General features: G+C 46.8%; 1 protein-coding gene across 3 annotated transcripts in view; it reads right to left on the reverse strand.

The window, feature by feature from the left end:
* PIWIL4 (piwi like RNA-mediated gene silencing 4) overlaps positions 1-24,773 on the reverse strand; it is a 58,815-nt gene that overhangs the window by 22,186 nt on the left and 11,856 nt on the right. For all 3 annotated transcript variants that reach the window (XM_045019670.1, XM_045019673.1, XM_045019667.1), the window contains 4 exons: positions 23,477-23,600; positions 6,809-6,926; positions 3,691-3,802; positions 2,232-2,416 (listed from right to left, as the gene is read on the reverse strand). In XM_045019670.1, the coding sequence (XP_044875605.1) occupies positions 2,232-2,416; positions 3,691-3,802; positions 6,809-6,926; positions 23,477-23,600 (539 nt within the window). The remainder of the gene's footprint in view (positions 1-2,231; positions 2,417-3,690; positions 3,803-6,808; positions 6,927-23,476; positions 23,601-24,773) is intronic.

The raw sequence follows: 24,773 nt of genomic DNA on the forward strand, positions 1-24,773 counted from the left end.
ATCTGTCCCAAAGTTACTACAGAATATAAAGTATTAATATTTAATTTATCAGGATGGTAGTTTAATGAGAATCCGAAAAGGTTACTTTCCTTCAAAATGCAGATTCAGAAAATTAAGCAATAACCTGATATATAGTGTAAGATATATCTATTGAAAGCTGCTTACATTAAAACGCAACTTTTTGTAAAACTAAGTTTGCATTAGATACCTTAAAATATATAGGAAAGGCTCCTATGGCGTAAGTCAAGTCTTGCAGTTTATTGTCCTTCAATACTTATATTCTGCTTCCCTAAATCACTTCTGTAGTTTCAAATGGATATACAGTATTCCTCTACCCTAAGGCTCCGTTACATAATGTTGCTGCAAGTTATTAAATACCTGGTCTACTATATGTCCCAGAAGTGATTGTTTCTAGTAGTGGCTGAGATATTCCATCCTCTTTTTAAAAAAAATTCATTTCACCTATTAGAATCCATATTTCATTGTGCCAACTTGCATACATAATTATTTATACATAATACTTATTTATTATTGTTATTATTCAACATTTATATTGTGGTAGTGCCAAGAGACCAATCAGATTGTAGCTAGACAGTGTGCAAACATACAGAAAATGAAAATACCTGCCCCAAAGAGCTAAAAATCAAAACACAGTAAGTGGATGAGACACAAGCAAGCTTGGATGGGAAAGAAAGAGCAACAAATTTAACAGGATGTGTCTCAATCCTAGCCAATCAGGTGCAGTAACCACAACTCACTATATGTCTAGCCATGATATGGTTGCAGTTTAGTGTACGCATAATGGCAGAAGTGAGTTTGAAGAAGGATTTGGAGGATGAGGTGGTGGCTTTACAGATTTTGACTGGGAACTTTTATGTGCATGGGGGACAGCATAAGAGAGCAGTGGTTCTTGAGAGAGAAGTGGGTAAGCAGGTGATTGAGGCTGCCCATAATTCATTTGTTAATTTTGTGAAGGACTTCGGAATATTGCCAGTTGAAAGAGCTACGTAAATGCAAGTTACACCTTTACCCCCATATAATACGACCAGATATAGCACGGGTTCGCCTACAACGTGGTAAAGCTCTGACCCGCTGCTCTGAGCAGCACGTTAAGGGTGCTGGGTCGGGGCCGAGGGGTTGGATAAGGGACAGAGGGTCTCGGGGTGGTCAGGGGCTCCCCCCCGCAGGGTCTAGAAGGCAGGAGCTGTGGGGGGGGCAATTTTGGGGGCCCCGCAGTCCCAGAATGGCCCGGGGGATTAGCGGGGGGCTGGGAACAGCCCGCTCTGCTTCCCTTGCCCCAGCCCTAGCCATGTCGCTCAGGGGAGGAGACTTGGGGAAGGGATCCCCCCCACACTCACCGGCAGCAGCAGAAGCGGAGCAGCCCGGCCCCAGCCTGCTCCACTCCGCCAGCTCCCAGCCATGGTGCTCCGCTTCCTGCTGCAGGTGAGTGAGGGACCTTTCCCCAACCCCCTGTCAGCGACAAGTCTGGGGCTGGGGCAAGGAAAGCGGAGTGGGCTGGGCTGCGGCGCTCCGCTTCCTGCCGCTGGTGAATGTGGGACCTTTCCCCAAACCTCCCCCACCTATCCCCTGGGGTCACAACTGGGGCTGGGGCCAGGAAAGCGGAGCAGGTTGAAGCCGCGGGGCTCCGCTTCCCGCCGCAGGTGAGAGCAGGGGGCCTCCTTTCCCCAACCTCCCCGCACTCACCGGCAACGGGAGGCAGAGCAGCCCGGACCCAGCCTGCCCTACTCCACCAGCTCCCAGCTGCGGTGCTCCACTTCCTTCTGCAGGTGAGTACGGGGGGCATCCTTTCCCCAACCCTCCCCGCACTCACTGGCGACAGGAAGCGGAGCGCCGTGGCTGAGAGGTGGCAAAGTGGGGCGGGCTGGGGCCACGTTGCTCCGCTTCCCGCCGCTGCCGGTGAGTGCCTGTCAGGGTATGGGGGGTGTGGATAGGGGTCGGAGCAGTCAGGGGACAGGGGGTTGCATAGGGAGTGGGGTCCTGGGGGTGATTGGGGACAGGGGTCTCTGGAGGGAGCGGTCAGGGAACAAGGAACAGGGGGCGCCAAAGCAAGTTCGATATAATGTGGTCTCACCTATAACGCAGTGAGATTTTTTGTTTCCCGAGGACCGCGTTATATTGGGGTAGAGGTGTATTATTATTGGTAGTAATAATGCACAGGACTGATGGATGAAAGAAAAGCAAATATAGTTTAGTCCTCTGAGAAATCTCACATTCTGGGATATTCAATGTGAAATCCCATGGGACCGCCCACTCTTTTCAGACAATTCAGAAGGTTCTCAGCTAGTTCTCCGTTTCTGTTACTGCACAACATTAACCAGTTGTCCAGAGGCTGCACTCCAATTATCTTCATATTACGCATATCCTTTGACCAGTCACCAGCACTCATTGGCAGACACTGCCAAAGGAAAAACAACAATAAATTAACAATTAAAGAAAAATATCGTGTCAGAAGACGATTCTTCATAGACAAACAGTCTTCAGCAGAAAATATTAAGTGTCATTTTTGTTGACCATTCTTACATTGTTATACCTAGCTCAAGGGGTAATTCAGTAGCCCTCTTTAAAGACAGGCTGTAGTAGTTTACAGTGGGAACAGAATACTTTTAAGAGTCTGATCTGGCACTTGGAGCAAATGTCAGGACTTATTTCTATGCACTGAGAAAATCTTACTAAATGAAGTATGCATTCACCCTACTCCATTGATCATACCTAAAAACAACTGCTAAATATGTATCTGGCTGTGAGATGGTTCTGCAAGCAAGTGAGCTGATACAAAAAGTACCATATGCAGGTATTAAGTTAACAAACACCACCATCCGGGGTCCCAAGAGGCTGTCGACTTGACAGCCTGTCTCAACAGGGGGGAGGGATAGTTCAGCGGTTTGAGCATTTGCCTGCTAAACCCAGGGTTGTGAGTTCAATCCTTGAGAGGGCCACTTAGGGACCTGGGGCAAAAATCAGTACTTGGTCCTGCTAGTGAAGGCAGGGGGCTGGACTCGATGACCTTTTGAGGTCCCTTCCAGTTCTAGGAGATAGGTATATCTCCAATTATTATTTTATATTAACTTGCTTTGGTGCTTGATCATGCAAGCTTCTGAGCATCTTTAACTCCTACTGATTTCAGAGGGAGTTCAGGGCATTCTGCATCCACTGGATCAAGCCACAAAGCTGTTTTTTAAAATCATTTCTTACAAAACAGATGTCCCATATCTGGCTCAGCACCCTCATATTAAAGGTGCTGGTGGTTACTGAACATGGCAATGATGGCTAACTGATCTATGCAGACATTTTTTTTTCTATAGCTAAGAAAATTATTCACACAAGGGTGAATTGTGGTAAATTCTCAGCTACAAAGTGTAAGGTAGCAAATATCAATTTCCTAGACTCAATCCAGACTGCTGGGATGAATTTCTGTATTCCAAAGGTGGGGTGCATAGAGGATGGCCTGAGGGCTCAATGTGGTCTACAGCCACCTAAATTACAGCCCCTACCTGACTCTTATAACTATTCGTAATGATAAAATCGAGTTTTCTAACCAGCAGGCTTTCCCTCAGTAAGTTTCCCAGCCTTAGCTATATTGGCACCTTTAAACAACAGTTACTGGGCACACTGGGAGTGCCTAGAGAGACATTCACATATGGAAATTAAAGTGAAAGTTTCTGTACTCACTGTCTGCTCCCGCATTAGGATTTTTTCAGTTGGGACAACACGGCCTGTCAGGGAAACTTGGCACCCAAGCTGCAGCCCCCACATCTCCAACTCTAAACGAGCCTCTTTGATTCTGTAAGAAGATTTTTGTTGATCTTATGGACAAGAATTAAAAAAAGGAAGAAAAAACCCACCAGCACCAAAAAATCCCAGTGAAGAGTCAGTCAGTAAAGTAGCAAACAAATTTTCAAAGGATCGGTTTCTATTTCCATTTTAATTTTTATCTCACAGGAAAAAATACATTTCTTTTATTCTAATGGAATAGCTGGTAATATGGGTGCTCTATACATGATCATTTCTAAAGGTTTCAGAACTTCTGAATAAAAGGAAAAAACTAAACACCACCAGTAATCTATATCAGCTAAACTAGTGAGCCCGAGTACTACATTATGTTTAAGTACTGTATGTAGAATCTAGCCTAGTGCACTGTAAATATAAAACCATCAACACCTAACTAAGAATTATGGTACTTTAACTCCATCTAGGGGATCTACTCATATCATAAATCATAAGAGTAAATGTATGTAGTTGCTAAAACTCTAATACTGAATTCAAAGCTTGTTGTTGATTGTAAATAAAGTAATGCATTATTTCAAGTACAAGACCTGTACTTTTCTCTCCTTAACTCTCTCCCTCACAACTGTCAAGCCCTCCTATTCTTATGTCCCATTACAGCGCTCTCATCCTCCTCTTTTCTTCAATGTATCACTCCAGCACGTAGAACTTGCTGCTGCTCACCTTCATCTCCCCCAATTGTCCACACTAGTCAATATATTACCTTGATACTATACAATTTAAGTATATAAATACAGTGGAGCCCATTTAAACAAATACCTTTTAAAGGATTAGACTGGCTAAAAGGCAGTCAAAACCAAGTAATACACTATTTTTAAAAAATAGCTGGTGAAGCAATAAAACTGCTTAAAATAATTTCCACTGCATAAAAAAGGTAAAATAAGCTAGTGAGCTAGTAAAATAAGAGTGGTTATATATATGGTCAGGTATACAGAAATAATTATAGTATTAAATATCAGAGCCCATCTGTTCTACCAGCTTCAGTCCACCCCAGTGATTACTATACAAACCTTGTAAAAGTATTCATAGAATCATAGACTTTAAGGTCAGAACGGACCATTACGATCATCTAGTCTGACCTGCTGCACAATGCAGGCCACAGAATCTCACCCACTCACTCCTGTATCAGACCTGTGTCTGAGCCACTGAAGTCCTCAAATCATGGTTTAAAGACTTCAAGGTGCAGAGAATCTTCAAGCAAGTGACCCATGCCCCACGCTGCAGAGGAAGGCAAAAAAACTCCCGGGGCTTCTGCAATCTACCCTGGAGGAAAATTCCTTCCCGACCCCAAATATGGCGATTCACTGATGTAAGTAGAACGTTCACTCTTCCATCCTATTCCATTATTTCCGAATAGAATATTTATAGGTGTGTGTGTGTGTGTGTGTATGACTTACACCTTAATTTAATGGCCAAACATTTTTAAAATGGGTGCTTAGAGTACACCCCAACATATCTATGCACTGATGCAAGTATCTGATTGCACACAGAGTATTTTAAAGGTCTGGTGCTGCACCGATGGAAGTCAATGGCAACGCTCCCAATGACTTTCATGGGTGCAGGATTGAGCCCTAAATGAAGAAACTACCAGTGATGTAAACTGAGCTAATATCCTCCAAATAATTAATAATCATTATAGCTACTCAGCTATTAACCTTACTTTCCCAGAAGGCTAAACTAGTGATGCATTCTCTTATTTTTGATCCCATCTACACTACAGAAAAATCAACCATGCTGGGGGCCCATTTACAACATAGTTGTCCCTGACACAGTTAAAATCATAGAATATCAGGGTTGGAAGGGACCTCAGGAGGCCATCTAGTCCAACCCCTGCTCAAAGTAGGACCAATCCCCAATTAAATCATCCTAGCCAGGGCTCTGTCAAGCCTGACCTTAAAAACCTCTAAGGAAGGAGATTCCACCACCTCCCTAGGTAACCCATTCCAGTGCTCCACCACCCCTAGTGAAAACATTTTTCCTAATATCCAGCTTCAACCTCCATCACTGCAACTTGAGACCATTACTCCTTGTTCTGTCATCTGCTACCACTGAGAACAGTCTAGATCCTTCCTCTATGGAACCCCTTTTCAGGTAGTTGAAAGCAGCTATCAAATCCCCCCTCATTCTTCTCTTCTGGAGACTAAACAATCCTAATTCCCTCAGCCTTGCCTCATAAATCATGTGCTCCAGCCCCCTGTTCATTTGTGTTGCTCTCCACTGGACTCTTTCCAATTTTTCCACATCCTTCTTGTAGTGTGGGACTCAAAACTGGACATAGTACTCCAGATGAGGTCTCACCAATGTCAAATGGAGGGGAATGATCACATCCCTCGATCTGCTGGCAATGTCCCTTCTTATACAGCCCAAAATGACATTAGCCTTCTTGGCAACAAGGGCACACTGTTGACTCATATCCAGCTTCTCATCCACTGTAACCCTAGATCCTTTTCTGCAGAACTGCTGCCTAGCCATTCGGTCCCTAGTCTGTAGCAGTGCATGGGATTCTTCCATCCTAAGTTCAGGACTCTGCACTTGTCCTTGTTGAACCACATCAGATTTCTTTTGGCCCAATCTTCTAATTTGTCTAGGTCCCTCTGTATCCTATCCCTACACTCCAGCGTATCTACCACTCCTCTCAGTTTAGTGTCATCTGCAAACTTGCTGAGGGTGACAGCAATGTGCTCCAAATTATAGTGTAAAGAACAGCAAATCATATTTTAACTGTGTCCCAAAATCTTTCTACAGTCCTTACAAGCTTGAAACCAGGCTGTCACATGATTTTATGTACACAGCTTTTTTTGGTAGTAGTAGCAAGTGTTTTGGTAAGCCATTCCTCCTCTTCTACATCTGTGCTATGACGACGAATCATAGAATGAGATTGCATGGCATTTTAGCAGAACAGGTAACTACAGACTGTCAAAAGATCACACAACTCATTTCACTTAACATCTCAGGCAGAAGTCTAATTTTGGTCCTAAAGGCGGGTTTGGTTATATTAAATTACCTCTGAATGTTGTCAGCAAGCTGAGACAGCCTTTGCTGTCTTTGCTCAGGATTCAGATGCATTTCTTGAGCCAGATCCTTCATCAGACGGAAGTCAGAAATTGCCTGGCTGGTCAAACCTAATAATGATAATGAATATGTCAGAATGCATTCTTCCCTCCCCCCCCCAAAAACAAACAAACAAACAAATACAGAAAAAGGATATCATCAGCACTGATCTTGAGTATCTGTGTGTTCATACCAGGCCTATCCATCATGGTATCTGATACTATATTATTACGTAACAGATATATTGTGGTGTCCCCTACTGGCTTCAACCTGGTTGCGATTCTTTATGCTAGGTACTATATAAACACGGAAAATTGACAATCCCTGCCCCAAAAAAGTACGATGTAAAACAAGAAGGTTGGGATAAGGGAAGGGAAAGTGAGATAAAAACAGAAGGATGTGTGCAATTCTTATTAGTTGGGAGCTTCCCTAGCTATTAATATTGAATTCCTCAAAAAAAAGCATTCTTTGGTTTAGCAGACAGCCATTTTGCCACTGTGCAAACTACCCACTAGTAGGGAATTGGATGCAAGACTGAGAACTGGTCTTCACTACGGGGAGATCGAAGCTGTTGCAATCGATGCAGCAGAGGTCGATTTAGGACCCGCCAAATTGATGGCAGAGCACTCTCCAGTCGACTCTAGTACTCCAGCTCCCAGAGAAGATTAAGGTAAGTCGACCAGACAGTGTCTCCCATCGACACAGTGCAGCGAAGACACCAGGGTAAGTTGACCTAAGCTACTTTGACTCCAGCTACATTATTCACGTAGCTGGAGTAGTGCAACTTAGGTCAACTTACCCCGGTAGTGAACACAAGTCCAAAGTTAAATGGTTCAAATTCCTGGTTGCACAGATGCCACCTATGGAGATCTTATCTTATGAGTTAAAAGATGACATCTGCTATCAATCTTGAAAGAACGCAGGTTATTCTTTTGGCATGCGTGATGTTGAAGTTATTGCCAAAAAAAGATGACATAAAAGTGGTTGCCCAATAAAGGGGAGAGCAGTAGATGAAGTGTCCAAATTGATAATAACTGTAACCCCTTCCACCAAAAAACTGTACATCTCAGGTTACTGCTGTAGTTTTTCTTTTAGATTTACATCAACATTTTGGTACATGTATTATGCAGCCTTGACTGTTTTCACAAGTTGTCACTGAGATGGTGTAATCTATTTGAGGCATCCTTAATTTACACAAATATACATTCTTCAAAAAGTATTACCTGGTCTTCACAACCCTGGCCAGTGTCTTAGTATGGCTTCTTGTCAGTTTCACATTGAATTCAATGGAGTTCCTCCAGATTTAAAGTGGTGTAATTGAAAGCAAAATTGACCTGCTGTATATAGGGCTTTTGATTTGTTTCAAAGTGAGTATCAATCCAAAAAGCATATAATTTGCTGCTATGTTTCATACTGCTGTCAATTTGTGAACCTTAAATTGTGCCAGACTCATGCTCTTCTCTAGTCTGAAACTGACAAGGAGCAATGCTCAATATGTATTTAGTGTAGTTACTCCAGATTAAATCAGTGAGAGATGCCCATCTCCTAACAGAAATAGCTGAGAAGTGAGAGGTTGCTTATTTCTGATCATTGCCTCATATGCAACATAAACAGGACTTTCTTTAGCAAAGAGGATTATGCTGTTTTTTTCCATCTTCATAGCAGCTCTGGATGCCTGCTCTAGGTGCAATTTACAAATATCTTGTTTTAAGTGTATAATAGTTTGTAAGTAGACTGCAGGTAAAAGATGATTACTAACTTTGCATAACTATTCTTCAAGATGTGTTGTTCATGTCCATTCCATTTTAGGTGTTCGCGCGCCGATGCGCACCGCTGCTGGAGATTTTTGCCTTAGTGGTATCTGTAGGGCCAGCTCTGGTGCACCCAGGAGCCCTGTGCTCATGCGCTAGTAAATGAGGTGCTGCCTGCCCTGCACCCTCTCAGTTCTTGCTTGCTGTCAACTGCGACAGCAGGAAAGGAGGGTAAGTCACGGAATAGACATGCACAACACATCTCAAAGAACAACATTTACAAAAGGTTAGTAACCGTCTTTTCTTTTTCGAGTGCTTGCTCATGTCGATTCCATGTTAGGTGACTCGCAAGCAGTATCCCTGGAGGTGGGCTCTGAGTTCACGGATGTGCTGTTTGCCACACTGCTCTGCCAAAGCTGACATCGTCCTGAGCCTGATGGGTGATGTCATAATGGGATGCCAAGGCATGGACAGAAGACCAAGTAGCGGGCTCTCCAGATGTCTTGAATCAGCACCTGTGTAAGGAAGGCTGATGATGAGGCTTGCGCTTTGGTAGAGTGAGCAGTTACAATCGCTGGTGGTGACACCTTTTCTTGTTCATAACAGAATGTGATCCAGGTGGTTATCTACGAGAAAATTCTCTGAGAAGACCAGCAGACCTTTCATACTGTCTGCCACTGTGACAAAGAGCTGTGTCGACGTACAGAAGGGTCTAGTTCTTTCAATGTAGAAGGCCAACGCCCATCTAACATCCAGAGTATGCAAGATGCGCTCCTTGATGGATCTGTGAGGTTTCGGAAAGAACACCAGTAGATATGTGTCCTGATTATTGTGGAACTGTGACACCACCTTTGTTAAAAAGGCTGGGTGGAGCACCAGCTGGACCTTGTCCTCATAACACTGTATACGGGGGTTCCAATGTCAGCGCTCTAATCTTGGAGACTCTCTGGATTAATGTAATTGCCACCAGGAAGGAGACCTTCCACAACAAGGAGCAGCAGAGAACAAGAAGCTAATGGCTCGACCGGGGGGCCCATGGCCTTTGACAGCACCACGTTCAGATCCCAAGGTAGGATAGGGTCACAAACTTGAGGGTAAAGCCTTTCTAGTCCCTTTAGGAACTTGATTGCCATGTATCAAGGCTGATTCCCCACTCTGGCACTTCGAGTGCAGAAGATGGGGGCCCACAATGATTTTAAAAAATAAATACTTGCCACTCCAGGCTTGTAGTAAACTCCAAGGTTACAGCTTCTCCCTGACCTTGGCTTGGTAAATGCTGCCGCCACCACCCAAATGCAAACCCCTTTTTTGGATCACAGGAAGGCGCACTTAGGAATTCCTTCCTGTGGGGTACCCTCAAGCCCTTTCACCCTACCCCCCTCCAGGGAAGAGCTCAGAAAGAAAACAAAGGAAATTAGCTGCCACCAGCTAATTTAACAACATATGCACAAACCTCTTAGGACACCAAAAATCCAATCCTGTTCTTAAAAAAGGTAAATTTTATTAAAAACAAAAAGAAAGAAAATACATTTGGAACTTGGGCTTTTGCTAGATTTTAAAAGAGCAATTACAAAAATTAAGCAACCAAAATAGCTTTCTTGGGGGTTCAGCTTAAAGGTTACGCACAAACAAAAGCATCTGGGGTTAGCACAGAAAAGAAATAAACCTAACCGCGTCTTTCTAGACATTTCCTAATCTACTTACATGTTTGGGTAGTCCTAGGTATAATCTGATGATTTCCATACCTGGCAAAAAGTTTTTTTTTTTTTTTTTTACAGCATAGTCATAAGCCCTAGCTTTGCTCTGTTCCCCTGTCTCTGGAGAACAACCACAGGACATAAAGGGAAAGCTTTTCCCCCCTATTTTAAAAAGTTTTAGCCTTCCTGCTGGCTCTTTCGGTCAGATGCCCACTCCCTTTTCTTTACCTAGGGGACTTTTTTAACCCTTTACAGGTAAAGCAAGCAGCCACCAAGAGGGACTTTATAGCTAACTGACTGGCTGGGTGTCCATAAAAGGGAGCTACCCTCCCACTCTTCATTTATCACACCATGTCATTACAGAAAACTGATTTCCCTTGGATCAGAGGGTAGAAGGCTGAGATGGCTGCCAGGTGAACTTTAATTGATTAGAGGGCCAGGCCTTGGTGCTTGAGATATAGCAGGTAGTCCAAGATGGAGTGTAATGAGGCCCAGGAAGGACAAAGGTTCCGGTCTGAGGCCCACTCTGTAAAGCGCTTACATTTGGCTAGGTAGGTCACCCTGGTGGAGGGCTTTGTGCTACCCATCAGAACTTGCTAAACTTGCGCTGAGCATGCTTGTTTCTCTGCATTCAGTCACGCTGTCAGGCACAGGGACACTAGCTTTGGGTGCAACAGACAGCCATGGCTCTGTAAGAGGAAGCCCGGCCAGACAGATCTCCTAGATCAGCACTTGCACCAGGAAGGCAACCAAGGCCGCCTGCGCCCTAATCAAGTGGGCCATCACGATCGCCAGCAGGCCACCTTCGCCAGCTCATAACAGTAACGGATGCAGGCCATGATCCAAGACAAAATTCTTTGGGTAGACACTGGACAACCCTTCATCCTGTCTGCGACAGCAACCAACAGCTGCGTTGACTTAGGACCAAGCCATTCCCTATCTATGTAGAAGGTCAGCACCTATCAGACATCCAGGGTGTGTAGCCTGTGTTCTTCATCCAACACATGAGGCTTTGGACAGAAGACAGGTAAGTACACATTCTGACCTGTATGATACTGGGAGATGACCTTGGGCAGGAAGGCCGGGTGCGGATGCAGCTGGACTTAGTCCTTGTACAAGACTGTATAGGGGGACTCCAAAGTGAGCGCTCTGATCTTGGACACCCTTCAGGCCGAAGTTATGGCGACCAAAAGAGAAGCAGGAGGGCGCACGAAGCCAGGGACTCAAAGGGAGGGCCCAGGAGCCTTGACAACACAAGAGCCAGGTCCCAAGGGGGGACCAGGTCCTCGACATGCAGGTAAAGGTGCTCCAGATCTTTTAAGAACCACACAGTCATAGGATGGGCAAAGATCGACCAGCCTTGAAACGGAGGGTGGAATGCCGAGATGGCTACCAGGTGGACTCTAACCGAAGAGAGTGACAGGTCCTGGGTCTTGAGGTGCAGTAAATAGTCCAGGACGTGTTGCAGCAGGGCCTCCTCTGACCAAAGTTGTCAATCCGAGGCCCAACACATGAACCGTTTCCACTTTGCCAGATAGGAAGCCCTGGTGGAAAGCTTCCTGCTGCCCAACAAGACCCGTTGGACACCAACAGAGCATGCTCACTTGTCCAAATTCAGCCATGCAGTAGCCATGCTATCAGGTGCACCACTGCCAGGTTCAGATGCAGCAGGATGCTGTGGTTCTGGGCCAACAGATGCATCCAAAGAGGTAGCTGCAGTGGGGCGGCTGTCGAAAGACTGAGCAACATGCTGAACCAATGTTCGCAAGGCCATGCCGGGGCTATGAGGATGATGCTCGCCCTGTCCTGCTTCACTTTTATCAGGACCTTGTGAATTAGGGGCACTAGCAAGAGGGCATACATCAGCACTCCTGACCACAGAATCAAGAAGACGTCCGACAGGGATCCCTTGTCCCTGCCCTGCAGGGAATAGAACATGTGGCACTTTCTGTTCTGCCTGGAAGTAAGGCCCATCTGTGGACTCACCCACCTGCCAGGTCCACCTGGGGACTCCCCGAGCTGCGGAAGATTAGGCTGATCACCTCTGGATGGAGCAACCATTTGTGACGAGATGAGAAGGCTCTGCTGAGGCGATCTGCCATGATGTTCTTGACACTAGGCAGGTGGGCAGCCACCAGATGAATATCATCCCGCACACAGAAGTTCCAAAGGCTGAGAGCCTCCTGACAAAGGGCCGAAGACCTGTCCTCGCCCTGCCTGTTGATGTAATACATTGCAGTTGTATTGTCCGTCAGGACCTGCACTACCCTGCCTTTTAGGTGGGGCAAGAAGGCCTGGCAGGCCAGGTGAACTGCTCTGAGCTCCCTGATGTTGATATGGAGGGGTTAGGTCATCCCGCAGCCAGAGGGCCTGGGTGCTGAGCTCGCCCAGATGGGCTCCGCATCCCAGAGCTGAGGTATCAGATACTAGAGTCAGCGACGGGAACTCCCTGCAGCACCGCTCAGGGATGAAAGGACATGGTCCAGTACCCTGACTACCCAGTCCAGGGCGTTTCTGTTGGGAACTTAGACCAAGGCAAGCCACACCCGTAGGGGTTGTAGGTGGAGCCAAGCATGGCTGACCGCATTTATGCATGTGTCCATATGACCCACCAGCCATAAGCAGATGTGGACCATAGAGAGAAGGTAGTTCTTTAGATGGGAGATCAGGTCCGATGTGGCTGAAAGTGTGCTTCCAGTAGGAAGGCCCTGGATGGCATGGAGCTTAAAATGGCTCCGATGAACTCTATGCGCTGGACTGGCACTAATGTGGACTTTTCTATGTTTTTTAAACAGGCGCAGGTCATGGCAGGTGGAACGCACCAGATTGAGGCTGCTCCACACTAGATCCGGAGACCTGCCCTTGATGATCCAGTCATTGAAGTACAGAAACAGATGGACTCCACGATGCCTGAAGTAAGCTGCTACTACCAACGCCATGCACTTTGTGAACACTGTGGTGGCCAAAGGGAAGCACCATGAACTGGAAATGGCGCACTCCCACCACAAAACAGAGGAAGCACCTGTGCCCCAGGAATACAGAAATATGGAAGTAAGCATCCTCTAAGTCAAGAGCGGCATACCAATCTCCCAGATCCAGGGATGGGATCGAGGCCAGGGAGACCGTAGGAAACTTCAACTTCTGGAGGGACTTGTTGAGGCAGCGCAGGTCCAGGATGGGTCTGGCACCCCCTTTGGGATTAGGAAGTACTGGGAGTAGAACCCCTTTCCTTTCATGTCCCAAGGAACTTCCTCCACAGCCCCCAGATGCAGAAGGTTGTCAACCTCCTGAACGAGGAGTTGCTCATGAGAAGGGTCCCTGAAGAGAGACAGGGGCGGGAAGGAGAGATGACCAAAAAACTTGCAGGGTATAGCCCTGAGCGATTATGTCCAGGACCCAACAGTACGACATAATCCTCAACCAGGCTGAGTGGTAAGGAAAAAGATGACTGAAGAAAGGTAGCAGATCCGGGGAATCCACTGGGGTGTCGCTCTTGACCATGCCATCAAAACAGGAACTTCTGCCCTGCCGAAAGTTTAGCCTGGCTAGGCTGCGCAGGAGGCAGAAGGGCGGTGACAACTAAAGGCAGTGTCACTATCCCTTCTCCTGGCAGCTCTGGAATGCAGATGCCATGACCTTGGCGGCGAGGGCAGCCGGAATGGATTACGCGCTGACTGTGGCGTGTGGATGCCCAGGGAACAAGGGTTGCTTTAGTGTCCTTCACTTCATGCAGCCTCGCATCCGTTTGGTCAGAAAACAAACCGTTCCCATCAAAGGGAAGGTCCTGAATGGAGGTCTGCATCTCCTGGGAGAGTCCAGCTGTTTGAAGCCAGAAGCTGCACCTCATCACCACCGCAGACGCCACCACTCTTGCTGCCGAGTCCGCTGCATCTCACATTATTTGCAGGGCACTGCAGGCCACCGACATGCCCTCCTGCACAAGAGTGCCAAACTCCTGGGCCTGCTCCTGCAAGAGGAACTCCTTAAATTTAAGGAGAGTGTTTATTAAGTTACAGTAGCCCAGAAGGGCCTGGTGATTTGCCACCCAAAACTATAGACTTGCTATTGAATAAATTTTTCTTCCAAACAAATCCAGCCGCTTGGCCTCCTTGTTTTTTTGGGTGAACTAGAGTGCACCTGCTTCTCCTTTTCATTGGCCACTGAAACCACCAGTGAGCCATGGGGCGAGTATAAAGATATTCAGATTTTTGTCTGGAACAAAGTACTTTTTCTCGGTTCGTTTTGAGGTGGGAGGGATGGAAGAGGGTATCTGCCAAATGGCCTCGGCAATATTGAGTACCCCTTCATGCACCAGCAGCGCTATACGGGCAGGGGTTGAAGCTGACAGGATGTTAAACAGAGTTCCTCCTGTTCAGCCATCTCCTCCACTTCCAAGCCCAGGTTGTCAGCTATGCGCCAGAGCAGGGCCTGGTGGTCCTTAAAGTTATCAGGCAGGCTGGTGCTGGATGGACCTGCAATCACCTCATTGGGGTAGGACGAGGAAGACTGTATGGGCGGAGGGGGGACCTGTTCCTCCTCCTCCTCCGCTGGGGAGGATGGCTTCGGGTTAGGCACAGCCCTCTTGAGGGTCGGCCTCCAGGTGCTCCTCCGGTGCCGGGCCTGATGCTAGCAGCCGCTGTTCCATGGTGGTGGCTGACAACTGGACCGAGGGGGGCATCGCCATGACTGGAACCCTCCAGACATTCCAACACTATCAATGATCAGGCCACTGCCCTGGCTGCCACCACTGTCAGCTCTGATGCCCAGTCCCGCTGCTGAGGCCAGGGTGACCGGCTGAAGCGGCCCTCGGTACTGGAGGAGCCCCCTTCTGGACACCACAGAGGGGCTGTCGAGGCCTGGGTCTGCCTAGAGACCACTGATACTGGAGATAAGTGCCCCGCCCGAGGGGACCGGCACTGATGGTATGGTGAGTGGGTGCAATGCCAAGGAGATTGCAGGCAGGAAAGAGATCATTCCCACGGTGCTGGTGACCAAGAATGGCAGTGTAACGATGGTCTTGGGGACGGTAACTGGCGTCAGTAATATGGAGACAATAGCGACTGTGACTGCAGAGCCAGCGACCAGGGGTAAGTCCTTGTCAATCTTAACGTAGGCATTGGCAACTGGCAGTGCTTAGGTAGAGAGCGCACCACTGTCTCCAGGGATTGGCGGCGCTCCACAACTCCCTGAGAAGCCTTGTCAGCTGGGTTGCCCTCTTGGGGAGCCTTAACCAAAGCCTGCGGCACTGGTCGCTCTGGTTGTGCGGGCGGAGGCCTGTGCTCCTTCACACCTAGGCCTTCAAAGGCATCGGTGCCGGCAGGGGAGTAGGTCCATTCCCGCTCACAGGAGTCAAAGGAGGAGCTTTTGTCAGGCTGACGGCCCTGAGCAGGGAGGGCCGACCACAGGGCTCTGGTATAGGCAGGCGGCTCAGGGCCCACTCCTTGCTCCCAGCTGACTGGCCCTTCTTTGTCGATGCTGGGGAATCGTGCTTCTTGGCCCTTTTCTTCAGCACCAGCGACATGGAGCAGTGCTGGGTGGGCCCCGGTGGCGCACTTTGCGCTGATGCTGAGGTGCTGGGAGACTCATGCCGAGATGGCTCGGACGCCAGGCAGAGGGTGGACTCCATAAGCAGGGCTCTAAGCCTGATGTGTGTCTCCTTCTGCATGTGAGGCCTAAAGTTCTTGCAAACGTGCGCTTCCCCCAGGCACCTGAGACAGCCACCGTGGGGGTCACTAACAGGCATAGGCCTGTTACAGGAATCGCAGAAGGCAAAGTCCCGCTGGGACCTAACTACTAACACTAACTACTACAATTAACAGGTATTTAACGCTCAAGATAACTATACACAAAGCCAAAGGCACAAAGCCCAAAGGAAGTAACCACAAGTCCTTGACAAGCAAGATGGCGCTCTGACTGACCACCATGAGCAGTAGGAAGGAACTGAGAGGGCATAGGGCTGGTGGCACCTGATATACCGTGCTATGAGCACAGCACTCCAGAGGGCACAACAGCCAACACTACAGGTACCGCTAAGGCAAAAATCTCACATGGGCGTGTATATACCTAAAATGGAATAGACATAAGCAAGCACTCGGAGAAGAACCAGAGGTACCAGTGGAAAGGTGTATAGTAGTAAGAAGGCATCGGAGAGGGAACCTCTGGTGAACCTGCAGATCAAGCAGAACTGGTGACACTTTCTGTTCTTCCTGGATGTGAACAGGTCCACCTGGGAAGTCCCCCACCTCTGGGGGGATCACACTGACTGCCTCTGGGTGTAGTGACCACTCATAGCGAGATGAGAAGACCTCCTGAAGAGATTTGCCAGCACATTCCTGGCACCCAGAAGGTGTGACGCCAGGAGATGAATGGCACACTGTACACAGAAATCCCATAACTGGAGAGCCTCTTGGCATACGGCTGACAAGTGAGCTCCACCTTGCTTGTTGATATAGAACATCACGGCACTACTGTCCACCAGGATTTGAACCACTCTGCCCCTCACGTAGGGAAGAAACACCTGGCAGGCCAAGCATATAGCCCTGAATTCCCCTGTGACCAGAGGCCTTGCGTGCTGAAGTCATCGAGTTAGGCTCCCCACCCCAGATTCGAAGCATCAGAGACCAATGTCATCGATGGAGATTGGGCCATGAAGGGAATTTCTTCCAACACTGATCGGAGATCTGTCCAACAGGTTAGGGATGACAGGATGTGGGATGGGACTGTGACCACTAGATCCAAATCATGTCTGCCGGGAGCATAAACCAACGTCAGCCACATCTGCAGGGTCCAGAGGCACAGACGTGTATGCTGGACTACTTAAGCACATGCTGCCATATGGCCCAGCACCTTGAGGCATACCCGAGTGGTCAGGCTTTTACGTGTGTGATGAGGTCCAACATGGCTCAGAACTGGGACTCTGGCAGAAAGGCCCTGGCCTGAGTAGAATTGAGTACTGCCCCTATAAACTATCTCCTGAACTGGGGTCAGAGTTGATTTCCACTTGTTTATAAGCAGGCCCAGATCCTGACAGGTGGCCCACACCAAATTGAGGCTGTGCAGAACCTGGGTATGTGTAGATCTATACCCCGACATCTCACGTAAGCGGCCACTACCGCTATATACTTTATGAACACCCTCAGAGCAGACAAAAGGTCAAAGGGAAGCACCATGAATTGTAAATGGCATTGACCCACTACAAATGGGAGGAATCTCCTGTGTCCATGGAGAATAGAAATGTGGAAACAGGAAATGGATCCAGAAAGGAGATGATGGAGGCCAGAGAGACCATGCGGAACTCCAACTTCTTGAGATATTTGTTGCGGCGACGCAGGTCCAGGATAGGTCTGAAGATGCCTCTGGCGTTCCGGATTAGGAAATATTGGGATTAAACCCCTTTCCCCTCATATCTTGAGGAACTTCCTCTATGGCTCCAATCTGTAGGAGTTTCCACCTCCTGGACGAGGTGTTGCTCGTGAGAAGGGTCCCTGAAAAGGCACAGGGAAGGAGGGATGGAGGAAAACTGCAGGGTGTAGCCAGTTGCAATGGTGTTGAGCACCCAACAGTCTGAGGTAACCTGAGTCTGCACAGTGATGAAAGGAGACAAGCAGTTCAGAAACAGAAGGGGGGATGTATCCTGGGGCCAGACTGAAATACTGTCCTCGGGTGCACCCTCAAAATGCCGGCCCTGGGCCACCTGGGTGTTGTGCGGGCCCCAACTAGGCAGCTGGAGCATGACAGGGTGGGACGACAACGACATTTAAAACCTTTGTGTCTGTCCCTTCTCTTGTAGGAGCTCTGCCATGGCGGACCCGAGAATCTATGCGGTGGAGGCGGCCGGAAATGTCGGCCTGAGGCATGTACAGTCCCAAGGAGCAAAGCGTGGCACAGGAATCTTTCAGTTCGTGCAGCCCGGTATCCATTTGCTCTTGAAACAGAACTTTGCCCTCAAATGGAAGGTTCTGAATGGACTGCTGCACTTCTTGGGACAGCCATAAGTTGCGTCTCATGGATACAGTGGAGGCCACTGACCTGGTCACCAAATCAGCCGCATCCAATGCCATCTGGAGAGAGGCTCTGGCTACCTTCTACTCTCCTTCAGGATGTACGCGAACTCCTGTCCAAGTTCTTGTGGCAGGGAGTCTTTAAATTTACTCAACGGATCCTAGATATTGTAATTATATCTCCCCAAGAATGGCTGCTGGTTAGATATCCTAGGTTGGAGACTGACAGTAGAATACATTTTTCTCCCAAAGAGGTCCAGTTTTCTAGCATCCTTGGTTTTAGGTGTGGCACTTGCCTGTCCCACTCATTTGCAGCAAACACTACCAGAGATGCTGGAAGTGGGTGTGAATATAAATATTCACAGTGCTTGGCAAGCACATAAATTTCTTTTCTGCCCTCTTAGACATTGGTGGCAAAGGGGATGGGGTCTGCCAAAGGGCCTTAACCACTTTCAGAACCCCTTCATGCACTTAGAGAATGCTGCAGCCACCAGTATGGCAAAGAGGCTATGTGTTGGCTCTGAGCTCCTCCTGGTGGGCCAAAAGTCATCTGGTGGGAGTGGGTGGAAGGAACCTGCAACTGCCTCGTCCAGGGATGAGGAGGATGATGACAATACCAAGTGAGGGGCTGTGGCACCTTCTACCAGGAAGTCTCCCTTGGAACTGACACTTGCCCTTCAGTACTAGCATCAAAGACCAAGTCTGGCTCCTTCACCAGTGCAGGCAGTGCCACGGACTGCTTCTCGGATGTGGCTGCAGATGACCAGTGAGAGTACGGGTCTGGCGTCATGGGTAACTGCGGGTCCAGCTCTAAAGTCCAGTGCCCAGGCTGACCGATGTTTCTGAGGCTGTGAACTGAATTCCCCCTCCGACTCCGAGGAGGACTCCTCCCTCGGGGACCATGGCGGGGCTGTCAGTGCCTCCCTATGTCAGCCCTGACAGGAGGCCGGAACGCAGTGCTAAGAGGAAGGTGACTGGCAGTGTTCTGGAGAACGGTACCGTGTAGGCAGGGACCAGAGTCAAGATGGTGGAGAGTGGCACCGAGCTGGAGACCACGTCGAGGACCTTCAAGGAGTCGGCGATTGGTGCTGCAGCATGACAACTGTTGCCGAGAGGAGGGCAGCTGGTACCAGGAGGTTGGTGACTGACATTGCAAGGTCAGTGAGCCACATAATGAAGCTAAAGAGTGCGAACATGGAGCCAGCGACCTGGGCCGCAGGATTGGAGACCATAGTTATGGTACAGGAGATCAGGGCCATGATGTGACAGACTGGTGCCATGACTCCAGGATCGGCAATGACCAAGTGCCCATTGTGGTAGTCCCATGGAGAGCTTCCATTTGGAAGGAAGAGCCTTCGTTGACTCTGTAGCTGACTAGGGATCCCGTTGCGTAAGTGGTACTGGGAGGGCCATGAGGTCCCTGGCCACCTGAAATGCCTCTGGCATTGAAGTAACCGTTATATGTAGGGGTCCCCTACCGCTCCCAGGAGTCTGAGGTAGTTCCCTGGGTGGGCTTGGGGCCCTTGGTGAAGAAGCTGCCCCTTACCACTCCACAGAAGGCAGGTGGCCCGACACGGGTCATTTACCTGCCCTCCCATTCCTTTCTCAGCGCCAGGGAACACTCCGTTGTTTTTTGCACCTCTTTCTTGGCATCAGCGATGGTGGATGGTGCCAAGGTGAACCCAGTGCCAGTGGAGCATTCCGTACCAATGCGAACATGCCCAGTGCAGAGTCAGAATGGGATGACTCCGAGGCCGGTCTCAGAGCCGCCTCCATCAGGGGGACTTTCAAACAGATATCTCTGTCCTTTTGAGTCCTTGGTCTAAAGTTCTTACGAATTCTGTACTTATCTTAAACGTGTGTCTCCCTCAAACGCTTCAGATAGCTTCTATAGGAGTCACTGACCAGCATAAGCTTACAGCAAACGGAACACAGTTTGAGGTCTGGAGACCGGAACATGCTCCATCCCTCGGATGATGTCCCTAGTGGGACCATTAACTAACTCTAACTTCCTAACTACAAAATACTAACTCTATTGAACAACTATATACAAGAAACTATGAAAGAGAACCACTGTAAGTTCTTGCAGTCGCAAGAGGAAAGGCGTTCCAGCAACTGTCATAGGCGATAAGAAGGAACTGAGAGAGCACAGGGCCGGTGGCACCTCATATACCGGCGCATGAGTGCCAGGCTCCAGAAGGCACCAGATTCGGCCCTACAGATACCACTAAAGCAAAAATCTCCAGCAGCCACATGGGCACGCACACCTAACATAGCATCAACATGAGCAAGCACTTGAAGAACTCCATTTTCTGCAAAGCAAACTTTCTCCCACTTCCTGAATATCTAAAATATGAGCCTAGTTCTCACCAGTGCAGCATGTACACAGCACTTCACTCATGAATATTTAAAGCAGCTGTTTGGTGACAGGGAAAATAACTGCTAAATTCTGGCAGAATAAAAGTCAATTAAAAACACACACAGCTCTTGTAAAGAAACTAACTGTGACCCACCATATGAGAACCCACTATAACAACCTAATTTTTCTCTTCCCTTAGATAACGTAACTGCACACAGCATATAAAGTACTGAAAAGACTGTCTTGAAACGTAAGAAAATGAATCTGAGTCTGTGTCATGCGGATCACGGTTGAACCTGTTGGCTAAAGTGAATTCCTGTAAACAAAATAATAATTAGAATTTATGTAGCATTTTACATTTTCAAAGCACTATATGATCACCAGGGTCCTAATTCTGATCTTGCACTGGTGTAAACCTATCAACTTCAACTGAATTGCTCCTGATTTACAACTGTTTTAAATTAAAATAAGATCTAGCCAATTAAGCCTCTCAAAACACCTGTATGACAGATATTATTTATCCGTATTTTACAAATTAGGAAACAAACAGTGAGGGTAAGCAAATTGCCCAAGCACACACATACCTAGACATAGCTCATATAGGCTCCTGTTTCTAGTTTAAGTTAAATAACTGTTTAGGGCTGTTGATTAATCACATTAATTCATGCGATTAACTAAAAAAAAGTAATCGTGATTAAAAAAATTAATCGCGATTAATCACAGTTTTAATCGCACTGCTAAACAATAGAATACCAATTGAAATGGATTATATATGTTGGATGTTTTTCTACATTTTCATATATATTGTATTCTGTGTTGTAATTGAAATCAAATTGTATATTTTTTTTATTAAAAATATTTGCACTTAAAAATGATAAAATAAATAGTATTTTTCAATTAACCTCATTCAAGAACTGACTGTAGTGCAATCTTTGTCATGAAAGTGCAACTTAAAACATATTTTTTTGTTACATAACTGCACTCAAAAACAAAACAATGTAAAACTTCAGAGCCTACAAGTCCACTCAGTCCTACTTCTTGTTCAGCCAATCGCTAAGACAAATAAGTTTGTTTACATTTACAAGAGATAATGGCGCCCTCTTCTTATTTACAATGTCACCAGAAAGTGAGACCAGGTATTTGCATGGCACTTTTGTAGCCAGCATTGCCAGATATGATAAACATTTGTATCCCACTTCACTCTTTGGCCATCATTCCAGAGGACATGCTTCCATGCTGATGATACTCTTTAAAAAAATAATGCATTAATTAAATTTGTGACTGAACTCCTTGGGGGAGAACTGTATGTCCCCTGCTCTGTTTTACCCACATTCTGCCATATATTTCATGTTATAGCAGTCTCGGATGATGACCCTGCACATGTTGTTCATTTTAAGAACACTTTCACAGCAGATTCGACAAAATGCAAAGAAGGTACCAATGTGAGATTTCTAAAGATAACTACAGCACTTGACCCAAGATTTAAGAATCGGAAGTGCCTTCCAAAATCTGAGAGGGACAAGGTGTGAAGCTTGCTTTCAAAAGTCTTAAAAGAGCAACACTCCAATGCGGAAACTACAGAACCTGAATTACCAAAAAAGAAAATCAACCTTCTGCTGGTGGAATCTGACTCAGATAATGAAATGAACATGCGTCGGTCCACAGGGTCTGCTTTGGATCGTTATCAAGCAGAACCAGTCATCATCATGGATGCATGTCCCCTGGAATGGTGGTTGAAGCATGAAGGGACGTATGAATCTTTAGTTCATCTGGCACGTAAATATCTTGCAACTATGGCTACTACATTGCCACGAGAACGCCTGTTCTCACTTTCAGGTGACATTGTAATCAAGAAGCGGGCAGCATTATTTCCTGCAAATGTAAACAAACGTATTTGTTTGAGTGATTGGCTGAACAAGAAGTAGGACTGAGTGGACTAGCAGGCTCTAAAATTTTACATTGTTTTATTTGTGAATGCAGTTTTTTTGTACATAATTCTACATTTGTAAGTTCAATTTTCATGCTAAAGAGATTGCACTACAGTACTTGTATGAGGTGAACTGAAAAATACTTTTTTTTACTGTTCAAATACTTGTAATAAAAATAAATATAAAGTGAGCACTGTACACTGTGTATTCTGTGTTGTAATTGATGTAGACAACATCCAAAATATTTCAATAAATGGTATTCTATTATTGTTTAATCGTGGGAGGGTTACTTGTCTCTATCACCTCATTAGGTCTTCACTGCCCCCCATCCCAATATAGGGACCCTGAATGGCGTAAAGAAAACCTCTTATGTTGGGGGAAGTGGGGTGATACTGGTGTCTGTCATATTCCTCTCCCTAATTAACCCAGGACTTTGCGGTATTAGGAGTGCTTGGTTCTCTCCAACCCCATCCCAAGTTGAATCTACACAGCCCACAGCAGCAAGTCTCCAAGCATGCCTCCTCTCTAGGCTTCAGAACCAGAGCTCCAGCCCAAGCTGCAACTTCAAACAGTCATTTTTACAGAACTACCACAAGTCTGAGTCTATCAACCAGGCTGGGAGGCTCGCTCCCAAATGCTGTGAAGACATACCCTCAGAGGCCCTAGTGCAGTTTCCATATGACACATAAGCTAAGGAGCTGTTCTATTCAGCAGCCAGGTCTGGTTCTGCCCCATGCTTCCCCATCATACTGAGTCAGAGTAAGTTTAATATACTGTCATTTTGCTAAGTAAATACCATTCCAAATGCTCCTTGCCCTCTTTTGCTGTCAGACTACATTACTTGGCTGCTGGATCAGACAAGAATTATAAATTAAGTGTGGTTTACCTGTTAGATAGCACAGCTCAGGGATCAGGTGGACAACACGTGGTTCAACAGTGCTATTCTGCTTACTTTTCAATCTGCTAACCAGCATAGGCTGATTTAGGTCAGTCAGGACTATATCATACTGCTGTAAGGTGAAATATTATTGAGGAAAAGGTTAATCAGGAGACACTGCACCACATTCCAGATAATTAGTCAAATCCGCTCATAAGATGCAAGCTATTCCAGTGACTGTGTTCTGGGCTGTACAATAAAGACCAAATTAAGCTTGTCCACATGCACACCCCAACTCCGGAGGTACAAATGGGAAGGAAAGCACACTTTCCCAACCACATGGGATTCCTCTTGTGTAGAGGAATTCCTGTGTGGTAAAACTGGCATAGATACCTCTAAACCAGTTATTCCTTACTCTCCCGATGTATAGGGCATACAGTGCAAGAGCCGAAGCAGGCAGTGCTTCAGCTATCCCCAGCTCAGGGGATGGATCCTCAGGAACCACTCCTAACTCAACATAGCTCACAACAGGCCTGAGACTGTTCTAAATTGTACCAGTTGTCAAAAACAGCCCCCAGGATTAGGAGGAAGGGCGGAGAGTGGGATCCAGTACACTGAGAATCTAGCCCTACATTTTTATCCTGTGCTGCTAACATCACTCAAAACTACTCTCTAGAAAGATATTGGGCCTGATTCCACTGAGTGTTAATTGCTACCAAATAGGAATGGCTAATATTTTACACAGGTCTAAATACCTACACAAGGTACAAGGCAGTACAGAATCTTAAGTTTTCTTGTATGACATTTTCTGCTACTGTTCTCATGCTGCCGCCACCATCATCAGCTACTATATTCCTTTTCTGGTTTCCACATGTATGTAGAATAATCTTTTGCTTGCACTGAAAGTGATTCCTGGCCAACCAAAAGGGGTAAGAATGAAGTATTGTCTTCTCTGCATATCAACATGCCAATCCCTATCTTTCAGTATTTTCTTGTATTTGTAAAGAACCAGTTCATATTATAAAGACAGAGGTTCTAATTCACCATCACCTCCAATACAACTCAGACATTAACAAAGGAGAAAATGGAACCGAAATGCATAAAAGGACTTTATACCTGTAGACATAAAGGGAGGTATCTGACCAGCTAGCTACTTTATACATCTGCATCAATAATTACAATGAAAGGCCAGATTCTGGTATCAGTTATACGAGTATAAATCAGGAGCAACTCTACAGAAATCAGTGGAGTTACTAGATTTACTCTGGCACTAACAATAAGAGCGTTCAGGAAGAGTATATCTGAA

The sequence above is a fragment of the Mauremys mutica genome, chromosome 1 (assembly GCF_020497125.1).
Source record: "Mauremys mutica isolate MM-2020 ecotype Southern chromosome 1, ASM2049712v1, whole genome shotgun sequence".
NCBI lineage: Eukaryota > Metazoa > Chordata > Testudines > Geoemydidae > Mauremys > Mauremys mutica.